The sequence below is a fragment of the Aspergillus udagawae genome, assembly GCF_001078395.1.
Source record: "Aspergillus udagawae IFM 46973 DNA, scaffold_2, whole genome shotgun sequence".
NCBI lineage: Eukaryota > Fungi > Ascomycota > Eurotiomycetes > Eurotiales > Aspergillaceae > Aspergillus > Aspergillus udagawae.
Window position 1 is genome coordinate 4,059,868 of NW_025091265.1, and position 25,314 is coordinate 4,085,181.

Sequence of the window (25,314 nt, forward strand, 5' to 3'; positions counted from 1 at the left end):
CCGAACGGACTGGAGGATAGCACAGGGATTCGGGCCAAACGCTCACTACTGGCTCAATTATGCTTCAAGAGTAAGTAATATAGACAAAATCTATGTTCGAGACGTAGAATCTATCCATCTTCCCTACTCTACTCCATCGTCGTTCAGTCCGTGATTGGTATCCATGCCTCAGGCAGAAACACGTGACCTGACGCGAAGCTCTTGCGATGTCCAGATAGAGAACCTCTCATCACCTTCTCTGTCGTGCCTATCGTCATCCACCCACACCGCCATGGTGTCCTCAGAAAACTCTCTCAAGCATTCTTCGTCTACGCCTTCAGAGCAGCAGGAGCCTGATAGGAAGCGATTGAAGCGTTCATATCACCACCATCACCGCTTGCGAAATCCAGTTATCCCAGCTCTTCCGGAACCCGCGATCACTGATGACGCCCACGTCGATCACCTGATAAATCGCTCTATCGGGCTATGTCTCAGAGAGTCCGGATTTGATCTCGCCGACCCGGTCGCGCTGGACAGTTTTCGCTATGCTACACAGGAGTGTATGTTACCTCTTGCCAGAATGAATTGAATAGAGATACACAGGGGAATGTGTCGGCTGTGTTCTTGACTAAGCTGCTTGTTAGACCTTTTAAAACTCGCATCCTTCGTGCGCCAATCAATGCTCTCGAGCCGACGCAATCAACCTATACCCCAAGACTTCGAACTCGCGTTCAAAAGACACCACTTGCGCGTGGACGATTTGCTTCCGCACTTAAAACCTCTGCCAAATGTCGAACCTGTTCCTTCACTCCTGCCTAGTCCTCCACCAGAAGAGGATGCTTGGTTGAGTTTACCATTCCTCGGCCCTGAATTGAGCGGCGAAAGTGACCGTGTTCGAAGCGCATATATCCCAAACCATTTCCCTCAATTTCCCAGTAAACATACATATCGGCACACACCTGTTTTCACACAACGGGAGCAAGACCCACGAAAAATTCGTGAGCGCGCGACTGAAGAGGGAAGACATGGCGAGGAGGCATTGCGCAAGCTGGCACGGGCATCATTCAAGGATAATCAACTCGGCTCGGCGGGTCGCGAAAAGAGATTGTGGGGTCGGAGGATGGAGAGCTTGGACAGTATGTTTGAGAAAACAGTCAAAGGCATCGCGAAGAAAATGCACAAAGATGTAACCGTGCCGGGCACAGCTGCAACGATGGATATTGATTCTGGAGCTGCTGCGGATCCGGAGCTCAAGGCGACTCGGCCGAAGCTCTCATTCAGCCTGGAGCTTCCACCAGTCATCAATTGCGAAAGAGGTCTCTGGCGCCGAATGACGGCACCCAACAATCGGAAAACGGAGGAGAAACCAGCTGGAACGAAGGATCCCACAAGTATCTCGCGAGTGGAAAGCTGGGTGAGCACATAGTTCATTTCGCATTGCGGCGGGTGGCGTCAGGGCGTTGTGATTTTGTATTGAGCGAACTCAAGAAGATACCCAATGAGTACAATGCACACAAATTATGCGATTCAGTTGGTAGAAATGGCACTGATAGATCCCTGGTATCCGATGGCTGTAGACTTCCGAACTCGACTCCGGCCAAATGCAAGTACTTCTTCCTTATCACGCCTTGGTGGCCTCTTCTGCGCGTTTTCGTTTCGCCTCTTCTTCTGCCAGTCTGATGGGCTCCCACGCCGTCGTTTCTATCGTTAATCCGCCGGCGCACCTTTGGGAAGGGCAAAGTCAACCAGTGAATCCAGTAAGTAATGCAAGAGGAACTTACCGTCTGAATAACCGGACAATGGGTTTGCACGTCCCAACGCCTGGTTTGGGGATGCCGTCTTGAGGTGGATTACACGAGTACTGCACCATCTCCAGTAACTTGCAACTCTCCAGGTCGACTGGTCCACCTTTGCGACGTCTTTCCTGGAAATTTCGATTGACGGTATTGACATGCTCGGGGAGAGATTCAGCGGAGAAGACAGGAACGAGGGGCGCCATTGGAGATCTCGTAGATGTGTGGCTTTCTGTTCCAGGCGAGTAGTTAATACAAGCTAAAAGATCGTAATGGATAAATGGTATCTTCTGCTTCAATCCGACAGCGCAGGAAGAAGAGTTGATGGAAGCGGAAACTTTCGTCTTTTGGCGATGCGATTAATGAGTCGGGACCGATGCGGAGGTCGAATGGATACCGGGACAACAAATTCCCAGGCCATCGTCAATACCATGGTCTTCTGTAGGAACCTAACAACGATCAATAACAAAATATGATGCCAAAATATCCATGACATCTATTCAGCTCGCCCGAGTAAGGAATGGCGGCCAGCTTCGGGGAGAAATTGCTGAGGGAAGTACACACGGAACGGCTGGATGAGGTATGTCTAACATTATAATGCTTATATCGGCATGCTTGCTGCCCACCATGTCCGGACTCGACTCGAGGGGTGTCCATGCTGACTTTCGCAGCTTCTACATGACTTGAGAACTCTATTTCCGGGGAGTCCTGGGGAGAGCACCTCGCAGTTGGGCGTCAAACGATTGGATGCCCTTTTGGAGGTGTTCTTGCCGTCCCTCTCTGCTGCTCAGACTCAGATTCAACAGGCAGGACGGGATACATATCAAGAGCTGCAGAGTGAACATGAGATGCAGCACATGCAAGCGAATGTTGAGGAGGACCAATATGATTCAGCCGAAGACCGCAGGCTCCCTACGGCATCTCTCAAAAAGCAAATCGACGCGGTTATAGAAATCTCCAGCGTATCTTCAGCAGCCGGCAAGACTCACTTGCTGTATTATCTCACTGCGATTGCCGTCCTGCCATCGACAATCAACGGGATTCGAGTCGATGGCCGGGCCTCAGCCGTCGTCTTTATTGATGCAGATGGCCGTTTTGACGCCGAGCGACTCCGAACTGTTGCCTGTGGGCTCATAGACAGAAAGCTCAAGGCGTATACTGGTACAGGGTCTAGAGATACACTAGAGGGGCAGATATCTCCGCCGCTTCTTGCTACAGAAGAGTTGGAATCCATTATCGTGACCTCCTTACAACACGTCCATGTGTTTCGTCCACAATCATCGGGTTCTCTACTCGCGACGCTGAACAGTCTGCAAGCATACCTGCTCGACATTTCGCGCCATTACTCTTCTCACAGACCACTACACGCTATTTTCATCGACAGTGCGACTGCTTTCTTCTGGCAAGATAAACTACACGACGATGTCGCCCGCACTGAGAACATTGGACGCCCTGTCGCCGAGGTCGAGCACGAGCGGAAGCAGAAGCGGATATTCTTTCTATCGGATGTCTATGCCGAGCTAGTACAAAACTTGAAGAACCTACAGCGACATTTCGGCTGTATAGTCGCCTACACTTGTAATACATTAAACAGCAGATCGGCAACTGGCTATCAGAGCCACACCCAGTCAACGCAACAACACTCTGGTCCTTTCGACCTGTACAACCCTGCGAATGTGACGGCAGCCAGAAGTATGCCTTCTTTTCGTTGCCCGTTGCCTGTTCCATGGGGCACTTTCGCGACGCTACGGCTTGTGGTTCGGCGCGATGCGGTGCGTCCGTTTCCGCCGATGATGACTGCCCGTGATGCCCAGCGGGATGCAATCATGCGACAGAATGTTGTTTTGGAAGGCAGGTTCCTGGGCTGGGTCAATGAATGGCAACGCGAGGAATGGCCTCGGAGGTTTGTGGACGGATTAAAGGAGAGAAACGGGGGCGTGTTCTCGTTTCATGTAGGCAGTGGCGGCGTTGAATTTGCCTGATATTTGACTCCCTTCTGTGTGATTGGAGTATTACGTACGATAATGATGTATGTACATTATGTGCACAAACTATATGATGCTATGCTATAATATAGCAGTGCTTCACATCGATGACGATTCTAGCATCAGCCGAATAACTTCCCAATTGCCTCAACGGTAGTGTTGCCCCCGCTGAACACAATTCCCACGTCCCATCCCTCCGGACCAGCTTCCTTCTCAACAAGTCGCCTAAACTCCTCATTGAACAAGCACACTGCGAGCCCCACGACCGCACTAGGCTCAACAAACACCTTCATGCGCTCCAAGACAAGCCGCATCGCAGCCTTGATCTGGTCCTCAGTCACGGCAAACACACCAGCAACCTTACTCCGGTCCGAGATGACCTCCCAGTTCAAGATCCCCACCGGCGTGCGCAGTCCATCGGCAATGGTAAGCGTCTTGACGGACTCCACGCGCTGACCCGCCTCCAGTCCCCGGCGACAATCGTCTCCGCCTTCGAAGCTTGGCTCCGCGCCAAACACACGCGTAGGTTTACCAGAGAAGAACGTCGCAACACCAGCGTTCAGACCCCCGCCCCCCAAGGGAGTGATCACCGCATCGATGTGTCTCGATCCGGCCTCGGCCCCGCTGGCATGAGCACTCAGATGCGGCTTGTCGGAGACAAGCGCGCGGTATTGCTCTTCCATCTCCAAGGCCGTCGTGCCCTGGCCGCAGATGATATCGAAGTGATCGTACGGCGGGATGAGGATTGCATCTGTCTTGGCCTGGATTTCCGCCACGACAGCTTCGCGCTCGGTGCTCGTCGAGCCACTGAATATGACCTCTGCGCCGTGCGAGCGTGTGCCTGCTATCTTCGACGGGGTGCTGATGCTGGGCATGACGATGTAGGCGGGAACGTGGAGGGTGGAGGCTGCGAGGGCGAGGGCTTGAGCATGGTTTCCTATTCCGTTGTCAGCATCGTTAACTTCCAACCGAAGGATGATTTGGTAAATCCTGTACCCGAACTATGCGTAATCACGCCGCGTCTCTTGACCTCCTCCTCACCCCGCTCTGCGAGGAGTCGCAGCAAAGCGTGAAACGCACCGCGGGCCTTGAAGGCGCCGATCCGCTGGTAATTCTCGCATTTGAAGAAGAATCGGAACTTGGGATTTGCAGGCGTCTGGCCTTCGAAGGGCGTTCCGACCAATGACTCGGCTGATTGAGGGGTCGAGGCGATGGTGTTGAGTGTTTGACAAGTGAGGAGAGGGGTGCGGTGGACGTACGGCTGGATCAAGGCGTAGGCGGAGCGCACGGCATCCGGGGTCAATGATCGCGCTGTAATGGAAGGTTCGGCCATGTTGAATCTGAGGTTCTAGATGTCTCGCTTTCGATAACGAAAAGAAGTATTTGAATTCTCGGGAGGCAGGAAAGATAATACGAACGGTGGAGCTCCTCATCGAACACGAGGCCGATGTGAGTCATCGGCGACGAAAATGGTGAAATATGCGTCTACAGTCATTGCAATTGTGAAATATGAAAAGTAATAAATGAAATGTGGTATTCTCAGTTCCCAATTAATAAGTCAAATGATCACATGCAAGTAAAAGAAATCAAGTCATAGTACAGTCGTAACTTTTCCCAAGCCTTCCCATTGATGCAAAATTAAATTACTTCTGGTTCTCAGGGCGGAGGGAACTGCATGATGATTAGCATATAGTCATAGAGGAATTGTGCGATTGAAGCAAGTAGCTTACCGAACGGCCTTTCCAGCGCGCCAGATCTCGAGATCACGGATCTCCTGCATCTCCTTCTCGTACTTCTCGCGGTAGTCCTTCTGAGAGTTGTATTCGAGCGAGCGCTTGGTCTCAGTGCCGTCACGCACACTGTCGTAGAGGTCATTGAAAAGAGGCTTCAAGGTGTCCTTGAAGCGGCTGGACCAGTCGATGGCACCACGACGGGCAGTGGTGGAGCAAGCGGCGTACATCCAGTCCATGCCGTTGGCACCGATCAATGGGTAGAGAGACTGAGTGGCCTCCTCAACGGTCTCGTTGAAGGCCTCAGAGGGGCTGTGGCCGCGCTCACGCAGGACCTCGTACTGAGCGAGGAACATACCGTGGATACCACCCATCAGGCAACCACGCTCACCATACAGATCGGAGTAGACCTCCTTCTCGAAGGTGGTCTCGTAGAGGTAACCGGAACCGACGGCAACACCCATGGCAATGGCCTTCTCCTTGGCCTTGCCGGTGACGTCCTGGTAGACGGCAATGGAGGAGTTGATACCACGGCCCTCACGGAAGAGGGTGCGGACGGTACGGCCGGAACCCTTGGGAGCGACAAGGATGACATCAACATCCTTGGGGACGTCGACCTTGGTGAGCTCCTTGAAGACGGGAGAGAAACCGTGGGAGAAGTAGAGGGTCTTGCCCTTGGTGATCAGGGGCTTGAGAGTGGGCCAGGTCTCGCTCTGGGCAGCGTCGGAGAGCAGATTCATGACAATGGTACCCTTCTGCACGGCCTCGGTGACGTCGAACAGGTTCTTGCCGGGAACCCAGCCATCCTGAACGGCCTCCTTCCACGAGGCACCATCCTTACGGACACCAATAATAACATTGAGGCCCTGGTCACGGAGGTTGAGACCCTGACCGTGACCCTGGGAACCGTAACCGATCAGAGCGAGAGTGTCATTCTTGAAGTATTCCTGGAGCTTCTCACGGGGCCAATCCGCACGCTCGTAGACGGTCTCCTTGGAATCAGCGAAGGTCATGGTCTTGACACCACGGACGGGGACGGTCGAGGCAGCCACACGGGTAGCAGCCTTAGCGAGAGCAGGCCGGGGGAGGGCGGCCGAGATGACTGTGCGAGGGGCGGCAACACGGGCCAGACGGAGGGCACGGGGGAGTCCACGGGAAGCCATTGTGATGTGTAGGATGTGAAGACGGAGGAAAAGCGTGTAGAGGAAGGAAGAGGAGGGGAGATTGGTCACGGATTTGATGTTTGCAAGAAAATAATAAAGAGAGAAGGAAAGTTTCCTGGGGACGGACGTTGAGAGACTTATAAGCTCGTTGTCGAGGACGACTGCAGCAGCTGTGGTAGGCACGTGACCGGAGTTGGTGATGAGCTCCCCGGCCGATGTCGGATAGTACGTGGTATGATTGGCCAACAGGAACACCACCATCGCCATGCAGAACGATCTGTCTGCTCCTTTTGAGTCCCCATAGTGAAATCTGTGCTCCGTCCACGGGGAGCATCCACCCAGAATATGGAGAAAATCCCAAGGTTGAGTCACAGAGTCTTAGAAGTCGGGGGTTTTGAGATAATAGCAATCATTAATGTGATTCATATCAATCTGTTAATTATCACTTATTCCTCTCATTTAGGACCATTGCCTTCTGCTCTAGACTGCGTCCAAGTTAATGCGGAGTCACATGTCTTCATAGTAGTGGAGGAGCAGTTTGCATCCTGCGTACAGAGGTGCCTCGCAGGCTAGCACTTGATGTATCTTAGGTGTGCGGAGTGGAGAGGTACTTTGTAGGTACTCTGGTCTCGGAGGCGCCTTGTTGCCTGAGGTATCATTCTCTCGTATCCCCGCCGTCAACAACAATCTGGCTACAAAGTCAACGATCGGTGATTGTCTCAACTCCTCTCCACCTTGCATTGAGGAGTCATAATAAACTATCGTGTCTTATCCTGTAGCAAGCGGCCCATGTTTTCCTATTCGGATATCATCTAAGAACATCACTTACGCTCCTCTTACCATGTGAATACAATGAGCCTTCTCTCCGCATTCAGCTCTCTGCCCACCATCCAGACACGAAAAGCCCTTTTGCTCCTCGACTTTCAAAACGATTTTGTTCGCCCATCTGGTGCACTGCATGTTCCTAATGCAGCTGACATCTTGGAAAATATTGCGCAATTAGTCACTGCTTTTCGTCGCACCGGGGATGTTATCTGGGTCCGCTCCCACTATGAATCGCACCGACCCCTCATAGATTCGGACTTCCAGGACCGGATAGTGCTAGGTCGTGACACGGATGAACGAAGTAAAAGGCCCGAGCGACCCAACTCGAAAACACCGGTCGATGAGGAAGCGTTTCTATCGAGCGAGTCTTCGCAGTGTTGCCGGCCACAGTCGAACGGCTTTCAATTCCCCGCGCCCATTTTGGCTGCTATCGATGCCGAAAATGACACGTTGATGGACAAGTCGGATTACTCCGCCCTGCGAGATGATGGAATGATACTTTCTCTTCGCACAAGATTTATTACGGAGCTATATCTTTGCGGTTCGCTCTCGAATGTCTCGGTGTATGCTACCGCTCTCGACGCTGTTCGACACGGCTTCTCTGTAACCCTCATTGAGGATTGCCTGGGGTTCCGCGATTTTGTACGTCATGAGGAAGCTATGCGCCGCATGGCCGATATATTTGGCGCCAGTGGAATTACAACTCAGGAGCTTTTCGAAGAGCTTGATTGGCAAGAGACCGACGCTATTGCTCGTCAAAGTGCACACAGACCCGTGCGAGCCGTTACACCCGCTGGCATCGAAGGCGTAATGGATGAACTCGATGTCAAAACAATGAGAGGGACCACGGCCAACGAAGGAACGCCAGAGTCGTTGAGCAGCCGGCGACGGAGACTCGATGCTCTCTTAGCAGAGCAAACAGACGAGGAGGGAGACAATTTGTTGGATCTGACAAGCCTGACCCGCTCCCGCTCCCGCTACGGACCATCCGGCTCACCAGGAAGCTCGTCTCAGGCTCATGGTGCGGGAGACAAGAAGGCACGTGTACGTGTGCGTCGCACAAGACGACAAGATCAAAAGGCGGAGGCGTCTAATCGGACAGAAGAACGACGGAGCGGTAAGACCAAAAAGTCGCGAGATATACGCCGGCCGGGTGATAAGATTGGAGAAGGTGATTCCCGCATCATTTATGACTTGGACCTGCCTGAGGACGCCTTTGCGAGTATCCGCAGCGAGGTCGCTTGGCAGAAGATGTACCATATGTCGGGGCAAGTTCCTCGTCTTGTCGCAGTCCAAGGACAAACACTGAATGACGGATCCGTCCCTATATACCGCCATCCCGCGGATGAATCTCCACCGTTACGCCCTTTCACACCGACTGTGAACCAGATCCGCATCATTGTAGAACGTATCCTTGGTCACCCGCTCAACCACGTCCTCATTCAACTCTACCGCGACGGACAGGACAGCATATCCGAGCATTCGGACAAGACGCTTGATATTGTCCGAGGGTCCTTTATCTGCAATGTGAGCCTTGGCGCTCAGCGAGTGATGACACTCCGAAACAAAGTCAAAGCTGCGGACGAAGACCAAAGACCCACGCAGCGAATACCCATGCCACATGAGTCACTCTTTATCCTGGGAGAGAAGACGAACATGCGCTGGCTGCATGGCATACGGCCCGACAAGCGGCAAGAGGCCGAGAAATCCGCAGAAGAGCTGGCTTATGGAGGCGAACGTATATCGCTCACCTTCAGACACATTGGCACTTTCTTGAACGGGGCCGGTGATGCAATATGGGGCCAAGGAGCTGCCTCCAAAGGCCAGAGCCAGGCGAATACCGTAATCCATGGAGACCCCGTAGAGACAGAGCGGCTGATTCGCGCGTTTGGCCAGGAGAATCAGGCCACTGAGTTTGATTGGGATGCTGTGTATGGCGGAGGGTTCGATGTGGTCAACTTTGTCACCGCGTCGACAGCTAAGTTGGTTGACGACTCCGACCCTGTGTCCAATCTCCGAGTTCGCCTCGCGCTCAGTGAGAATGGTATCCGATACGAGGTGACAACTTCTTCAGACGGCGCAACGGGAAAAGCGCTGCCGATTTTTATCACAGCGGACGGCACTGAAGTTGCTGGGGAGCTAGATATTATGAAGTATCTTGCAAAGCATGCTTCAGAGCTAACACGAGCGGGCGTGGAAGTGTTGGGTGGCGGCAGCCAGCTTCTAGAGATCAATGAACTTTTACAGGACTGGCGAACATCCCACAGCAATGGTGAAAAGATTAACCCGGGATCCCTGGATCCATGGGAGAAGGCTCTGGACGGGCAGTACTATCTTGGGGGAGCAGCACTTGGGCTCGATGACTGCTTCCTCTGGCCAGTACTCCGAGATATTGTACAGACGTGCGGACCGTTTTCGAACGAGGAATATCCCAATTTGGCGCAATACTACCGACGTGTGGAGAAGCGCGGGATTGTCAAAGCGACCCTGGAGGAACTAAAATAATCATTTCGTTTTTATTCCAAGTTAAAGATACCACAGCGCAGCGTGCAGTTCTGACGAGCTTATGACTAGCATCTAGCGACGGCCATACTGTGTATTTTCACTTTCAGTCATACTTTGAATGTCGTTCGGTGGCTGACTTTCTGAACATTCTTATCGATATGTACTGTGGCACTAATACTTCTTTGAATAATTGACTGATTCGGAGTCTGCATCAATTCTCATATACATAAAGGACTATCGGTAAGACGACATCGTGGTCTGCAAACTAGCAGGGGTCTTAATCACAGGCATGTGCCCGGGAAATTCGTTGTTTTCAAGACGTTCTTCAGGTTAGCGCCGCTGCACACTACAGCCTTAAGGAAAGCGTTTGCAACAACTTGAGCTCCTGCAGGGCTGGTATGGGTGTGGTCATTCGGGAAATACGAATCGACAGTCGTGCTGCCCAGCGATTTGTAGATGGCGGCCACATAGGCGCCATGGTCCACATAATCCACGCCAGCGGTCTGTGCAGCCAATTTGGCGTAGCCGACAAAGCGCGACGGAGAATAGGAGAAGGTGCCGGTCTCCCACGGATTGTTGGGCGTCTGACTGGAGATCAGCACCTTGGCGCCCTTGGATACAAACAACTTCGCAGCATTCTCCAAGTACTTGGGGAAGGTGAGCACGGTTTCCTTGACACCGTTGTAGGTGGTAGTGCAGGTCTCGTCCCCTGTTCCGGGACAGTCTGTACGGCCATTATCGGAGGTGGAGAGGGAGCCGCCGTCGTTGTGCCCGAACTCGATGACTACATAGTCGCCTGGTTTCAGGACGTTTGCGATGGCTTGGAAACGGCCTTCGCGGGTATAAGAGCGAGCACTGCGGCCGGCAACTGCCTGGTTCGATACCGTGGCGGAGACGGAGGAGGAGATGTACTGACCCCATCCTGTTTTGATGAGAGCGTTAGATATGTATCTTGCAAATGGCCTCCCTTGCTTGGGACTTACCATCAGTGCCTCCTCCACCTCCGCTCTTGGCCATCGTCGAATCACCCGCCATGTAGACGGTTACACTCAAGGTGCCGGGAAGGAGGGCAAGTGCTGATAGGAGAGCGAAGCACTTCATTTTGAGTCGAAATTTATAACTTTGAGGACTGATTCTGGAGTATCTAATAGTACATGAAAGTCTGTCCCTCATGGCCGAAGCAACCAACACTCTTATATAGTAGTTCCTCCACTGCTACGCCCATACGAGCAACCTACAACTACAGGCAAAGACATACGTGGAAAAAGTCTATGAAACTCGGTGTATCTCCCACCGCGATTCAGGCCTCTTTTTTAGCCTGTTTGTGACGAAGGATCTGACACACCTTCGGCCCACCGGAGTTTCAGGAGATTGTGCTGAAATCAAAGGAGTCACGGGGCGCCAGATGCTTCTCCGCAACTTGGCACGAGTGTGCAGAATCTTTATTACCCCGGATTTCTCACCAGAAGAGGGGGTCGGCTCTAATATGTTTCTGCAGAGATGCAGGTTGATTGTAGAGTGGACTATGCAGGATGATGAAATTTCCCGCAACAAGCCTGAGTATGGACTACATTCATGTGGATTTTCCACCTGTTACTGGGATTTGAATGGATAGTTCCAGTGGCGGATACATTCCAGAGGATCAGGAACAGTGGCTGATTGGAGGATTGATCTAGATCCTTCAATCTATGTGGCTTGGGGATATGCTCGTATACGTAACCCCGACTCAAACTTTCGTCACGGAGCATCATTCCGAGTATAAATAGAGTAAAGTCGGAGAGACTGGCTAACTCCCCGCGGGAACATTGCGGAGAAATATGCAAATAAATTACAGTTTTTCAAACGTGGGAGTGCGCTTCTTCAGCCCAGATAGCAACGCGGCCGAAACATCCTTGGTCTGCAGCATTGCACTATTCCAGACGGCGGTATATCGAAGACCTGCAGTGCGTCAGCCGATATTGCTTGTCACGCGTAGAAGAAAAGCGTAGTAGGGAGAGCACTTACCATCCTGCACAGAGTGATCCCTCGAATAATTCAAAATCTCCTTCGTCCCCTGCACCGCGACCGGACTCTTTGTCGCCATTAAGGCAGCCATCTCCAGAGCGCCCTGAACAGCCGCCTGCTTATTCTCAAAAACCTGGTTCACAAACCCAACGCGCAGCGCCTCCTCCGCTCCAAATATTCTCGCCGTCAGTGCCACCTCCTTCACCCATCCAAAGCTCCCCACCACCTTGGGCAACCGGCTCAATGTCCCAATATCCGCCGCAAGGCCGATATCCACCTCCTTGACGGCGAACTTGGTGCCGCGCGCGCAGACGCGCACATCCGCCGCCGTGGACAGATCAACCGCCAGGCCGAGCGAGAAGCCGTGCATCGCGACGACGACGGGCTTCTCGCAGCGCTCGACGGCCGTAATGCAGTCCTGGAAGGAGACAATGTGACGGCGGAGATGAGCCGCCTTGCGCGCGGGATCGACTGCCTTGTCACCGTCCGCGGACAGGAGGCCCTGCGAAGCGGCGGTGACGTCTAGGCCTGTGGTGAAGGCTTTCTCGCCTGCGCCGCTGAGGACGATGGCGCGGACGGAGGGGTCCTGCGAGAGACGGTCGAAGAGTTGACCCAGCTCAATCCACATTCTGGTTTCTGTTAGTTCTGTTTTTTATCAAATGGAGAATAACCCCGAGGAGCTGATACTTACGCCTCGAAGAAGGCATTCATCTTGTCGGGGCGGTTAATCTCCACGTGGGCGACATATTGCTGCTCGGCTGGAAACCGGACGATGAAGTATTTGAGTGACTGGTAATCGTTTTCTGCCATGGCGATATAATTCTGGTGCTGGTCCAACCCCTAATGTTGTGAAGCTTCTCTGTTCTGATGTTATGTGCTCAGTGGATATCTGGGGTAGAAGCTCGGTGGACCTCGGTAACTTTGACCGTCCTGTATAGCTTGCCGAGCACTGGGATAAATGTTGCACAATGAGTAGCTTTCAGAGTTCGTAGAGCACAGCAAGGCGTTTGGAACAAATGACAGGAATTTTATACAAATTTGAATCCTAGAAGATGGATCGAGAGTTGGAGATGCTACTCTGGTCGGTGACTTCACGTGCCTCGGTCCGATCAGATAAGCGACGAGATATCCTGAAGTTCAACTGATTTTGACAAGGCCAGCATTTACGATTATATGATCACAGCTAGCATAAAATATATCTGGATATACAAATGAAAGGGAAGTGCTATAGTCAAGCAGACTTCTTAAACATAGGAAGAGGTAGGGTGGAAGCTGTTCGGATTCTGCAAATGTATATTTTGCACGGCAACCTTAAAATTGAATGCCTCGGACAACTGGACACAGTGGACATACTATTGATGCTTTATAATTGCTCAGTATAACTGCATCTATAAATTTTCCTCTCCAAATGGCTGCATGATTTTAGGAGGCATGAAAGCGAATTGACAACGAATGACCACAGCTACTATGCCACATATGCCTCAGCTTTCTTAGCGGGGTTCGACCTTCAGCATAGAGACGTACCTTTTGAATCCTCTAAAGACACTGCCACTTGGTCATCAGATGATATTAATTTGTGAAATGGCTTTTAAATGGCTTTGCCATGAAAAGATGAACGAACGCAGGGGTTGAGATGATGACTCACGTGGCATAAATGCAGCAGCGAGAATACGAGCACAACCACTTCTCTCACTTCAGTGCATTCTCTGATCAACCAAGACGAAGATGTCGTTTCTAAACAGCTGGTTTGGCCCTCTCTACGACGCTATCTTCTGTCCATCATTACCACCCACTTTTCGCTGGCGACTCCTGGCTTTCCAGCCGATCGTACTACTCTCCAACACAATCCAATATCTCCCCGGACTTTTCACCAAAGGCCGCCGGACTGTCATCTGGATTCCTCTGAAGCGAACGCCAGGCCATTCAGTCCGCGCCATCGTCTATCACCCACGGACACAAAACCAGTTTGGATCGAGGGCTCTCCATCTCAACATCCATGGCGGCGGATTCCTAGGCGGACTCCCAGAAGGCCAGACGTCATTCTGTCAGAAAGTCGCCAACGAAACGGGAGCGATCGTTGTATCTACTTCCCACCGGTATGCACCGCGTTACACCTTTCCAACCGCGCATGAAGACGTCCAGGACGTTGCGGAATGGTTGATCGAGAACGCCGAGCGGCTTTGGGATGCAAATGCGAGATCGATGAGTGTGAGCGGATTCTCCGCTGGCGGGAATCTGGCATTAGGGGTTGCGCAGCGGCTGGCGCATACGGAGTTCAGTATCAAGGCGTCAGTGACGTTCTATGCACCGGTTGGTAGATATCTTATCCAACGTCTACATCGACCGGGGTTAATATGAGGTTATTATCAGGTTGATCTGCGGCTCCCGCCGTGGGAGAAACCTCGCCCGGCTGGATTTCCAGAGAAAGACCCCCTGGCCTTCTTGCAGCCCCTGATGGACGCGTACGCAGGACCGGGACGGGAGAAGAACCTGACCAATCCACTACTTCATCCTATCCTGGCGGATATCGAGTGCCTGCCCCGGAATATGATGTTCGTGGTTCCGAAAATGGATATTCTGCTGCACGAGCAGACTGTGTTCGTGGAGAGGTTGAAAGAGGAGGCTGCGGCCATCAATCGCGGCTTGGCTGATCAGCAGGACTTGTCCGAGTCGCGGTTGCAACCCTACCGCATTGAGAGCAGGTTCGACGAGGGTCAGATACACGGGTGGTTGGAAAGTATGACGTAGTATTCCTGATTTGCTGAACTGCAACTAACTGTGACTTACTAGTTCCATCGATATTCATCGACACGAAGCTCAGAGACCAGATATTCGGGGAAGCGGTGCAATTCTTGAACGAAGTCTACGCTCTTCAGCGATAGTGCGTGCAAGGTGCATGGCCAATTATTGTATTCACTGTATATGTTTATGTCGATACTCTCCTCTCAGTTACATCTGTGTACTATACTGTGCGACAACTCTACTCAATATGGACTACGATTATGAGAAAGCAAAGTTGAAGTAAAATAATTAAATTTAATTATTGCTTGACAGTGTACACTAAGTATGCAGGAAAGGACTGACTTAAAAAAGCGCTTCCACCGAGAACATCTTGCCGTCGAGTCGAGAAACTTTCGAACTAACTCAGTTGAATGCAAAGGAAAGACAAGGAGGTATGCAATTATCGTCACTTCGTTGTCACATCATGCTCGTGTCAGAATGGTTCCAGTCGTCGACCATTTACTCGATGGTAATCTTCTTGGAGCCAGTGTTGACGACCCTCTTCGGCACAACGATGGACAGAATGCCGTTCTTCAGGCTGGCCTTGACGCTGTCCTGGTCGACAGGAGTCGGGAACTGGAAGGTGCGGTGGAACTCGCCGACAGAGCGCTCGCTCACCCAGTAGCGGTGCTTCCTGTTGTCGTTCTTGCTGACTTGCTTGTCACCGGTCTTGACCATCTCGGTACTCTCCTTCTCCTTCTGCTTGTCGTCAGAGGGCTCCGGGGTGGCCTGTTCGGGAGTGCCGGAGTGGTATTCGCGCTCGCTGCGGCCCTTGATCACGAGAGTATCGCTATCGGAGAACTCAATGTCGATGTCCTTCTGGGCGATACCGGGAAGCTCGCCGTCCAGAAGGTAGGCATCGTTGGTCTCGCGAACATCAAAGCGGGGTGCAAAGGAGCGCACAGAGGAAGTCTGGCCTCTGGTCGACCGGTGGACATCGTAGTCGTCCAGAAGGCGGAAGAGAGGAGAGAAGTCGCCAGGAGTGTGGAAGCTGTGGAAGAGAGACATTTTGAATGTGTGTGATGAGGTTGTTAACGAGTTGATATCGCTGAGAAAGGTTGTTGTAGTTGATGTGAGTGTATTGTTATCGTGATTGTTGTGTTCTGATCTGGTGAACTGAACCCCGAGTAGACGGGGTGTTGGAGGTGCCTAAATACCCCTGAGCCATGGTTCGAGAATGTCCCATGATTCTACCTTGATGACTTCGGAAGTGCTGCTCGAGAGCGCTGGATGTTGCTTGATGCATCACGAATCATCGAGCATTGTCGACTGCACATAGCTGGAGTGCACTCGATGGTTCGCGGAGATTCGATGATCACGTGATAGAAGGGGATCTCCACATAAGCTTCACGTAGAGCTTCAGATAGCTTGAAGAAGCTTCGAAGCAATCCGCACTTCGACCAGATGCTGTCCATGGAATGTCCTGGTTTCACCACAGTTCATTCGTCTAATGAGCTGTCATACAGGCTCTAGGCTCAATGCATGATTCTCCGCCACAACGTGTTCCTCCATCGTAGGTTCTGGCTACAATCTGAATTCGCCACCAGACCAGAATTCAAACCTGCATCACATCATGACATGGAAATGATAGAGATTATTGGCTCTATGTCACACCACAAATGCATCTTGCAACGTGTCTTATTGCAAGCATTATGCTGCGTGATTTCACAGTGAAATCACTTGTGGACAGCGTAGATTTCGACGGAATTCTTCGATACCATTTTCGCAGTTCTGCTTCCTGTCGACGAGCATGCTCGTCGCGACCGTAGGATTTCCAGGTAATAGTTCGTCGAAAAACGTTGTCGAAGACGGGCCTACTGTCGATGGCCAATGGCCATACTGGGGCGTCCAAAACTTCACGAGATGTATCGTTGCCTCGGCGATTTGGGTGACGTCGTTCCTCTTTACTCAGATTCGGATTCTTCGGGCTGCATTACTTTCTCATCAAGCTCCTATCCGAATATTAGCGCACCCATGGCACTGAAGAAGTTTCGGTATCCATACCCTTCCTAGTCTTTCCTTCAAATTTTGTAGCTGGCTTTCCTTGATGACTAGATGGCGGTCATCGTCTAGATCCTCCACAATGTAATCATGGCTTTCTTCGTCATACTTCAGTATGATAGCTTTGACGGATGGATCGCACTCGATGAGTACTCCTGTCATGGTGCGATATTGGTCAGAACAGTTCACAGTCAACCATCTTAAGGGTCCAATGATCGGCGCACCTTTAATTGCACGAGGCATGATAAAAATTTGTTTCGGTTATTGAGATGATGGTCTGAGTTAAGCAAATATAGGTTTCTAGTCTGTATCAAACTGGGATCAAAGGAATATTGAGATCTCGCAAAATTGCGAGTCTGTCGCGGAGGTCCACACCAGAGCGCCAAGGCTCGCAGAGATCAAGGCACCAAGGCACCAAGGCACCAGTTTTTGGAAGATCGTGAATTACTGGATTGGGGTTAGCTCTCCTATTTAGGTATAGTGCTTTTTGTCGTTCCGCAATCAACATGGGCTCATAGCCCTGCTCTCACCAAATATGTCAAGGCTCCTGCGCACGAAGCTCTCAGATTCTTCTTTAAGAAATGCGTTTGCACGTAGAGCTTTTACATGATCATGTTGGCTACATCCTACGATATAGGAATCGTTACTGGAATTGTATTGAGTAGTTGTGGTGAGAGTTGAAGGACGTGACCTCGTTTGCAAGTATAAGACCTGGCGCAACCTTGAGTTGAGGTTCAGCTTGGCGATTACAGAGAGCATACCCCAAGCATTGCCTTGCGTCTTTTCTCACCAGCATATTTCTAGCTCCTCAGGAAGCCTGCAGTGATAGCGCTTTTTATGCTTTGAGTGAGGCTTGGCCGTCTCAGAGTCTTCTGGATTGTCTGTTCCACCTCTACACTGCTCCCGCTGACAGTGCTAGCTCACAGATCTCCAAGGTAAAATAGCCTAACTGCAGGGTAAGTGAATGTTAACACACCTTGCCAGTGAGGTAATGGATAACATATTAGGGCAGACCTCTTAACAAATTCAACAACGCGTGTGTATAGATGGAAGAAGGTTGCAAACATGTCATCGAAATATACATGTACCAAAGCTATGGCAGTATGGAACCACTGGAAGATATTTTAAAGACTCATCCTTATTATCCTTACCTAACAAGGGATAGTATTGTTCTATCAATATCTATTATTGACCGAGTGGGTGCGAATGGGTCCGAAAATTAATGAGATAAGTCCTGGACCAGACTCTTGGCCACATCAATTATGCCTCCCAAAGGCCACCAAGTCTAACATCTAACGACGGAGCAGGGAAGGATCTTGGATGAATTTGAATTCAGAACAATGAGTTCCACAATGTTGGCGAAGCGGTGTATATAGATTGGGTGTTATACAACTGTGACCTTTCCGTCGTCACCAAGAGTTATTTTGGCGAAGATAAGGTACTCTGTACTGTGGAAGGCATCAAAGTCTGCTGATGGACATATATATTGCAAATGAATCATGTAAAAAGCTTTTGAGACAGTCTATTATTCCTGATCGAGTCTATCCTCCAGATCATCATGGACATCCTTCTCGACCTCATGAGGTGCTCTCCAGCCTGTACAAGCTTGGATGATTGTCGCTACTAGAGCCAGAACACAGCCGCCCAGGATCAACAGCTTGACTGCATGCTCGTAGCTTTGAATGGCCACCTCTTTCTCCAGTCCACTCAGTTTCCTCACTAACGCCGGGCTTCCCAAAAGTTTACGAACAAGGTCATCTTTTGCAGAAAGTCCGTGCTTACCAAATCCCTTTTCAAGTGCTTTCTTCAGCTCCCGCTGAAAGAAGCCGCCGCCAATGGCGGATCCGAAGCTTCCAGCAGAACCTCGGAACATGCCTAGGAGGGAGGTCACAATGTAGTGCACGTTTGGATCGGTAAGGTGTAGCATATGAGACAATGCATAGTTCATCGAAGCGCCGATGAAAAGGCCATTAAAAAAGGTCGAGACGACGTAGGCGATGGTAGGTGAAGAAGGTGTCGATAGTATGGCCAGTATAAAGTTCGTCACTGCAAAGAGCAGGAAAACTACCAGCGTGGAGCTATTGCACGACAGGTCAGCTTTGGGCTTTCTCGAATCAATTGCAATAACACCCACAGGTAGTAACTGCTCGTCTTGCGAATATGGATCCATCCGACCAACAGGCCTCCAAGGCCAAACCCTGCGTTCGTTGGAACCAGGATCAACCCAGCGGAGGCGGGAGACCATTGTCGGACCGCAATTGCATACACTGGCGTGAAAAAGAGAACAGACCAGCGGGCCATCATCGAGATGAGAGCTGCTAGGCAGGTAGCCAGTATGCTTCTTGCTTTGAGCACTTCAATCGGGATTATCGGCTCTGATGTGAACTTCAACTCGATAAGAAGGAAAACGGCGAAAGAGACGAAGCTCAAGACCAGAGGTGTGATCGTGACAGTTGAGTTTGGCGACGCAAGACTGAAAAGCAGCAGAAATACTGAACTTGTCTGGAAGAAATGGTTAATCCTCAACCTCTGTCATCGAGCCCTTGGCAGTCTTACCAGAGTCAAGGCACCCGCATAATCGACTTTGGCTAGTCTTTGCCAGGGAGAACTGGCCTGCAGACTCATGGAAGTATTCTTCGTGTTGGGAACAGCGAGATACTCGATCAGCCCGAGAATCAACGAAGCAGGTGCTTGAACCCAGAAGATCAGGCGCTACGGTGATAAGAGTCAGCTCCATATCCTTTCCAATTATCTGGACGAAAGATGACATACCCATCCGAAGACTGGCGTCAGCAATCCGGCAAGTACCGCACCGCAAGCTACTCCTGTAGTCATTCCAACATTTAACAAGCCAATGAAGAGACCTCTTCTCTTCTTGCTTGTCAGGTCAAGGATAAGGATGAAGGAGGTGACCATAACGCCCGCACTGCCACAGCCAGATAACGCACGTCCAAAAAGGAAGACCGGCAGGCTTCGGGAAGCGGCAGTAACAAAGAGTCCGACGGACAAGATCGTCACAGAGAAAAGAGTATAATTACGGGCTGTGAAGATCTGACAGAGACGTCCTGCTAGAGGAGAGACACTGGACATTGCGATCTTTATGAGAGGCACTAATTAGCCCACTGGCATGTGATGGGCCGCCCTTGAAGGACATTGAATGGACGTACTAGGTATGCTGAGCTGAACCATGTCGTTTCCGAAAAGGCGTCGAGATCTTCTGCGATATCCGATTGCGCCGTGGTCAACATTGATATGTTCGTGGCTGCAATGGCATTCCTTAGTCATTACCATGAAAGACCCCGAATGGCAATTTATTTACTTTGAATAAATAGCAACAAGCCCACAGTGATGGTGATGACCGTTCCTCTGAGAAATGAAGGTGATATCGGTGTTTCATCATGATCCGTGAGCTGATGCTCTATCAACGGCGTGGCCTCGGAAGGCACTGCGTCTCTTTGCGGTTCAGCTACCATGATGCTTTCTGAATGCGGGATGTTTTGAAGGCAAAGATAGTAGAGCTTTCGTCCCCATGGATATTGACAGTGGGATATTATTGCTGCCAAAGGTGATGAAGACTCGATTCTGCCAGAAGTGGAAGCTGGCGGATAAGCATTTATAATCAAGCCAAAGTGATAAGTAATTCTCCAATAATATACCCAATCATTAAGGAGCTTTGTTCCCTTGCCCAATTCTCTGATTTGATAAGTTGATAACGCATGCAAACATGGCAAAAAATGATCCCTCTACGTCAATAACTACTCCAGTTTGTGTCCCACCTGGAACAAGCTGATTTGACGCGAGCTGTTAGTTCAGGATCCTATAGCTATTTCATCATCCTGAGACCAGCTATGGAGGCAATTATTCATTTTCATCATGATGAGTTCATGAAAATAGACAAGAAAATACTTGCAGATTTTCTGAATAAGACCTAAAGCTAGTGCTAATGGACAGAAATGGCATGCTGTTTGGGCTCCCGTGGCTGAGACGTTCTACTTCAGCCTGTCCCCTGGCCAGAACCGTTGAAAATCACATGATTGAAGCCGAGACACGAACGAACTCCCACCGCCCTGCCCAAGTCGAGCAAGCTTCCCACATGACGGAAACGTGGAGATCGCGTGTTGTTTACTTGATTGCCTCAGGTGTCAGTTTCAGTCATTTCCATGGAGTATGCTGCATTTCTAATGAATAATTAACGAAGAAAGAACTTCCTTTTTCATATTCGAAATCGAGATTGGAGGCCCAGCAATCATGGATTCGTGCCCAAAATGTATTCCACGACAGACACAGGGCTTGCTTACCTATCATGTGCTTAGATTGAACACTTACCAATCAGTCATCTCTGAAGAAGACGAATAGTCACAGATTGCTGTGCTGACCTCTATGGGAACTATTATTTCACAGTTACTCACAAAGAGCATAGGAAAGGGCCCCTTTTCCTTGGTCTCATGGACCTTCATCCGGGCAACATTTTCGTGGACGAGGGAGCATTGTGTCATCTTTGAATACCGTCATTCTCGCTTCCGTTTAGATTGTGTTAGGATTGTATCTTAAGAACAGAACGAAGACAAACACACCTTCGTCTGTTATTATGTCTGATATTATGCAGGAGTCTCGTAATACTGGTCTATACGATTACTCTGCTCTTCCCAATTCTTAACAAACCCGCAATTGTTGGGGACCGATCAGCTGATGTTAATCCAGCCCGCCATATGACACAAAAATGTACAGTGGCAGATGACAATCTCATCTGAGTACAAAAGCACGTCGCTCGATACCTACATAAATCCAGTGCTCTCGCGTTCTTGACTTGAGGGAAATGAGCCACCCATCTATTCTCACAATGAAGCCTATCTACATCTCCGCGATGTTCCTGTACTTTTTCGCCGTCCAGGCAGAACACCGCATATCTGCACGTAAGATTACCATTCCGGATTATCAACCGGTATTTATTAAAGTATACAGGAGAAGTAAAGATGGCTGCCGCAGACGTGCAGAGGACCCCTGCCTTGAACCTAGAACAGACTGTCCTGGGGATCGACGACAGCCGTACGTTGAAGCAACCGACGAATGATCGATGTGACTGATGTATGCTAGATTGCTACCGCTGCTCGCCTCCGTGCTCGCATGCTGTTTGCTGTCATGGGGAGTTTCCGCAGTGCTGTTCGGATGGGCATTATTGCTACTGTTGTGAGCAGTGAGGGTGTATGATCCAGATATATGCCTGTCTATCTGCATCTGGTTCGATTGAATTAACCACATTGCTCTGTTTTTGAAGAGAAGGCGTCCCTCGTCCAGTTTCCAGTGGTCATTCCCGTATTCAGACAGCGCGGCTGTTGTTAACCCATATCCAATAGAATGCAATTGCGTTTCTTCGTCAGGGTACCGTGGCAGAAATGACAGCACCATGGTACTAAAGTCTGGAAAACTCATCTGGGAGGCCAGGGCTGCACTCTCAAATGCTGGAGGATATATTCCAGCATCCGCCCAGTCCATGAGCCAAACTAGGCCATCTTGGTCCAAAACGAGATTCCGAGGGCTAATGTCCTGATGGGTAAGAACGAACTCGGTGAATCAGAAGGCGAGGATACTTTGCGGAGCCTAATTGTATTCGTTATAGATCTCCAGCTTATGATTGAACCAGCCTTCAAACTCGGTCTTGTCCTTGAATGGACCGGCACTGTAATGAGTAAAGATTCGTCCACGACATGGTCCACCGCCATTTGGCCCTGGCTCTGGTGTTTCACAGACTGCATTTCGAGTATCATTGGGCGGTTTGTCGTGAGACATCCCAGCTTCTGCTCATCGCCGAGGCCTTCCAGAAGCTATCGAGAGATTGACCATTGATGTAATCCATAACAATATATCCCATCGTACCGAAGTATTTTGCGTCGTCTGCGAACTGGAAGGAACGAAGGACGCGTGGAGCCAGAATGCCGGGTTTTGAGGCAACAATTCTAAGAACTTCTCCCTCACAGGGAAGCACATTACCGCCGCCTTTCAAAACCAGGCCTTTTGATAGTCGCGACGCGCTTCATTTGGCCCAGACCGTGAAGAACCGGGCCGGAGTCGGGATGGGTAGCAACGGACTCATCAAACAGGGAATGGAGGTGAGTTCCATTCAACGGAAATGCCCTATCTGCAGCTCGACTCCCGGGCTGTCAGTAAAGGCACACGCAGTCGCTGAAACCCCATACATCAGTAAATGGGCGTAGAGTGCCCTCCATTTTTATTTGTATTATTAGGTATAAAGCGGCCGCATTTCCATTAAAAAAAGAGTCTTACGGAAGCATTTGCCCAAGCCGGCTGGAGATCAATAGGTTCGTTCATTTGTTAGTGAGTGACCATGAGATTTAAATATTGCTTCGAGACAACGTGAATGCACAAGCAAGGTCCACTATTAGTAGAATAATGCAGGGCATATCCCATCCAATTGCATTGTTCTGATGTGAAACGCCAGATTAACTTTGGGGTTTCAGTCAACCTAATTCTATACGGATTAATTAAGTTAACTACACATTGACTTGATATCTTCCGGGACAAAGGGGCGTAAAATATTCAGCAATCTCGACAGTGGGATCCAGTCCAGCCGCCCATGGATTGTTTCAATGGCGTGGCCGCTGTACAGGACACGAGCAAAGTACTCCGAACTCGACGTTTTCCTGCTTTCGTCAGAAACCGATATTAGACCCAGGGAAAAGAGTAGACAAACTTACCAAACTTCAAAGGCGATGTTCGAGCCCATTCCCGGCCACCGCATCACTTTGATCCCCAACGCCCCCAGAACAGGGGAGATATCCCCATCATGCACAAAGTTATGGCTATACGCCAGCTTCGATGCACCTTCCGCAACTGCCTCCAGCTTCCGTACTATCTCCCCGATAAACAAACCCTCAATGACCTGGATGTACCGCGTCGCATTCGCGTTCCGCCGCCACAAGTAATTATACTCCCAGTCACCGGCGCGGAAGACCTCGTCCGCTTGGGTCGCGGTTACACACTGCGTCCGGTCCTGGACGCGACATGGCAGTCTGTACCCGTTACACAGGCGGGCCTGGAAATTGTCGGCGAAGTGGTCGAAATTCGAAGTCCAGGCGGACTCGCCCTGCGCGTCGAACATGTTTGCGAGACTGTCACGGAGGGTCTGCGTTACTGTGAGATGCTCGTTCCATTCGGCAGTGGATCGAATCGCGGATAGGAGGCTGTTGCGCGCGGAGCACGGGAAGCCGCTGTTGACTGTGTCAACGGCGGAAGCTTGCTGGTGCAATGGAATGGGTTCGTGGTACTCTGGCCAGATGCCGCGTAGGACGGCGCCAGCGGAGCCCTGCGTCAGTGCCGAGGAGCTGGAGCGGAACCAGACTTTCTTCTGGTCTGGGGTTGAGGGGATCAAGCCTTGCTGGCGGCCGTAGACGGCCCAGAGATCACGGCCGTGCTGGTAGCCGTCGAGGAAGCCGCCCAGAGTGAGTTGGGGGTACTGGCAGGACCCATTAACGTAGGTGGTAAGGTATGGGTTGGATGGATCTGAGTAGGCTTGACCATACACAGCGACAGGTGACGGGTGCTGCGAAGCTGGCGCGGCGTAGACATGTGGATCGATGTTGTTACAGTTGTATTCTTGATCCTGGACGATGTTAGCGGCCGATCGGCAGAATTGGAAAAAAGTGGGTTACCTCTCCTCCAGGAAGGATGTTGTAAGGAGTCCGCCGTTGGTGGCGCTGCAAGTATTCAAGATATACCAGCTTGGCCTTGATGGAATGATTTGCAACAAGGGGCGGCAGGGAGTAGGTCTCTCCGCGCGGATGAGGCATGGCACAGTAATTGTAGACATCACCGGCGGACGGTGAGCTAGCACTGTCAGCGGGAGCAGTGTAGATGCCGCCATAGGTGCCGTAGGAGGTGTTGGTGATGAATGTGGTGTGGTTCAGAGGCGGATAGAAGGTGTCACGGGAGGCGAGCGTTGCCGTCCCCGAGAACAAAAGCGTCAAGCCTAATGATAGCATGTTGACTAGAGCTTCGTAGAGTGAGACGGTTTGATCATGGTAAACACTCCATATTCGCATTATTTATACTTGAGCTGCCGTGTTCCGAAGGTCGAAGATCCTTTAGTTGTTGCTGAGGGCCAAGTTGAAGTGGGAAACACATCTCTGCTAGATGATCTGCGTCCACTAAGAATGCTATATCTTCCACGTGGTGCTGCCAACACAAACAATAATTAAGCCATGTTCTCAGAGGCTTGCAATCGGTTGGGCATTATTATTATGGCCAAGAAATCTACTATTATAATCCCTCAATGTAATGTATTCTAAATAATTGTTACAGAAAAGCTGCTAATGTGGGCTAAGCAGAAGTTTTGAAAGTGGACATCAGAAGACTGTTGATATATAGTTGGCCAAGCACATAACTATAAGGCACCAGGAGAGCGCCCAACAGTGAGCAGAGAATGCAAGTAGAACATTCATTCTTAGGTATTCGACTGAATCATTATTAGTCTGTCTGTAATACTAATTTTTATACCCATCTTTCTTACTGTAATTCTCTTCGTCAATGCCTC

At 50.6% G+C, this 25,314-nt stretch overlaps 13 protein-coding genes across 13 annotated transcripts; 4 read left to right on the plus strand and 9 right to left on the minus strand.

Annotated features, from left to right (window-relative positions):
* Positions 1 to 271: 271 nt before the first annotated feature.
* Positions 272 to 1,405, plus strand: Aud_003730 (TBP-associated factor 8 family protein; the record flags this gene model as incomplete). Its single annotated transcript, XM_043288677.1, has 2 exons — positions 272 to 539; positions 624 to 1,405. The coding sequence occupies 2 exons, from the start codon at positions 272 to 274 to the stop codon at positions 1,403 to 1,405; spliced, it is 1,050 nt and encodes a 349-aa protein (XP_043144612.1).
* A 195-nt stretch (positions 1,406 to 1,600) lies between these two features.
* On the minus strand, positions 1,601 to 1,978 carry Aud_003731 (uncharacterized protein; the record flags this gene model as incomplete). The annotated part of the gene is made up of 2 exons (XM_043288678.1): positions 1,601 to 1,703; positions 1,761 to 1,978. The coding sequence occupies 2 exons, from the start codon at positions 1,976 to 1,978 to the stop codon at positions 1,601 to 1,603; spliced, it is 321 nt and encodes a 106-aa protein (XP_043144613.1).
* A 314-nt stretch (positions 1,979 to 2,292) lies between these two features.
* On the plus strand, positions 2,293 to 3,754 carry Aud_003732 (putative Rad51 family DNA repair protein; the record flags this gene model as incomplete). Its single annotated transcript, XM_043288679.1, has 2 exons — positions 2,293 to 2,352; positions 2,444 to 3,754. 2 exons carry the CDS (start codon positions 2,293 to 2,295, stop codon positions 3,752 to 3,754), a joined length of 1,371 nt encoding a protein of 456 aa, XP_043144614.1.
* Positions 3,755 to 3,879: 125 nt separating this feature from the next.
* Positions 3,880 to 5,090, minus strand: Aud_003733 (threonine/serine dehydratase; the record flags this gene model as incomplete). Its single annotated transcript, XM_043288680.1, has 2 exons — positions 3,880 to 4,694; positions 4,754 to 5,090. 2 exons carry the CDS (start codon positions 5,088 to 5,090, stop codon positions 3,880 to 3,882), a joined length of 1,152 nt encoding a protein of 383 aa, XP_043144615.1.
* Positions 5,091 to 5,400: 310 nt separating this feature from the next.
* Aud_003734 (Ketol-acid reductoisomerase) lies at positions 5,401 to 6,650 on the minus strand (the record flags this gene model as incomplete). Its single annotated transcript, XM_043288681.1, has 2 exons — positions 5,401 to 5,428; positions 5,488 to 6,650. The coding sequence occupies 2 exons, from the start codon at positions 6,648 to 6,650 to the stop codon at positions 5,401 to 5,403; spliced, it is 1,191 nt and encodes a 396-aa protein (XP_043144616.1).
* An 852-nt stretch (positions 6,651 to 7,502) lies between these two features.
* Positions 7,503 to 9,980, plus strand: Aud_003735 (isochorismatase family protein family; the record flags this gene model as incomplete). Its single annotated transcript, XM_043288682.1, has 1 exon — positions 7,503 to 9,980. The coding sequence occupies one exon, from the start codon at positions 7,503 to 7,505 to the stop codon at positions 9,978 to 9,980; it is 2,478 nt and encodes an 825-aa protein (XP_043144617.1).
* Positions 9,981 to 10,261: 281 nt separating this feature from the next.
* Aud_003736 (rhamnogalacturonan acetylesterase RgaE) lies at positions 10,262 to 11,081 on the minus strand (the record flags this gene model as incomplete). The annotated part of the gene is made up of 2 exons (XM_043288683.1): positions 10,262 to 10,902; positions 10,964 to 11,081. The coding sequence occupies 2 exons, from the start codon at positions 11,079 to 11,081 to the stop codon at positions 10,262 to 10,264; spliced, it is 759 nt and encodes a 252-aa protein (XP_043144618.1).
* Positions 11,082 to 11,808: 727 nt separating this feature from the next.
* On the minus strand, positions 11,809 to 12,794 carry Aud_003737 (enoyl-CoA hydratase/isomerase family protein; the record flags this gene model as incomplete). Its single annotated transcript, XM_043288684.1, has 3 exons — positions 11,809 to 11,918; positions 11,985 to 12,613; positions 12,676 to 12,794. 3 exons carry the CDS (start codon positions 12,792 to 12,794, stop codon positions 11,809 to 11,811), a joined length of 858 nt encoding a protein of 285 aa, XP_043144619.1.
* Positions 12,795 to 13,709: 915 nt separating this feature from the next.
* Positions 13,710 to 14,866, plus strand: Aud_003738 (putative lipase/esterase family protein; the record flags this gene model as incomplete). Its single annotated transcript, XM_043288685.1, has 3 exons — positions 13,710 to 14,294; positions 14,355 to 14,721; positions 14,775 to 14,866. 3 exons carry the CDS (start codon positions 13,710 to 13,712, stop codon positions 14,864 to 14,866), a joined length of 1,044 nt encoding a protein of 347 aa, XP_043144620.1.
* Positions 14,867 to 15,224: 358 nt separating this feature from the next.
* Positions 15,225 to 15,773, minus strand: Aud_003739 (Hsp20/alpha crystallin family protein; the record flags this gene model as incomplete). Its single annotated transcript, XM_043288686.1, has 1 exon — positions 15,225 to 15,773. The coding sequence occupies one exon, from the start codon at positions 15,771 to 15,773 to the stop codon at positions 15,225 to 15,227; it is 549 nt and encodes a 182-aa protein (XP_043144621.1).
* Positions 15,774 to 16,669: 896 nt separating this feature from the next.
* tfb5 (TFIIH complex subunit TFB5) lies at positions 16,670 to 17,009 on the minus strand (the record flags this gene model as incomplete). Its single annotated transcript, XM_043288687.1, has 3 exons — positions 16,670 to 16,717; positions 16,770 to 16,921; positions 16,991 to 17,009. 3 exons carry the CDS (start codon positions 17,007 to 17,009, stop codon positions 16,670 to 16,672), a joined length of 219 nt encoding a protein of 72 aa, XP_043144622.1.
* Positions 17,010 to 18,291: 1,282 nt separating this feature from the next.
* On the minus strand, positions 18,292 to 19,856 carry Aud_003741 (putative MFS multidrug transporter; the record flags this gene model as incomplete). Its single annotated transcript, XM_043288688.1, has 4 exons — positions 18,292 to 18,844; positions 18,901 to 19,268; positions 19,323 to 19,478; positions 19,539 to 19,856. 4 exons carry the CDS (start codon positions 19,854 to 19,856, stop codon positions 18,292 to 18,294), a joined length of 1,395 nt encoding a protein of 464 aa, XP_043144623.1.
* A 3,415-nt stretch (positions 19,857 to 23,271) lies between these two features.
* Positions 23,272 to 24,823, minus strand: Aud_003742 (histidine phosphatase family protein; the record flags this gene model as incomplete). The annotated part of the gene is made up of 3 exons (XM_043288689.1): positions 23,272 to 23,425; positions 23,480 to 24,384; positions 24,434 to 24,823. The coding sequence occupies 3 exons, from the start codon at positions 24,821 to 24,823 to the stop codon at positions 23,272 to 23,274; spliced, it is 1,449 nt and encodes a 482-aa protein (XP_043144624.1).
* Between the last annotated feature and the right edge of the window lie 491 nt (positions 24,824 to 25,314).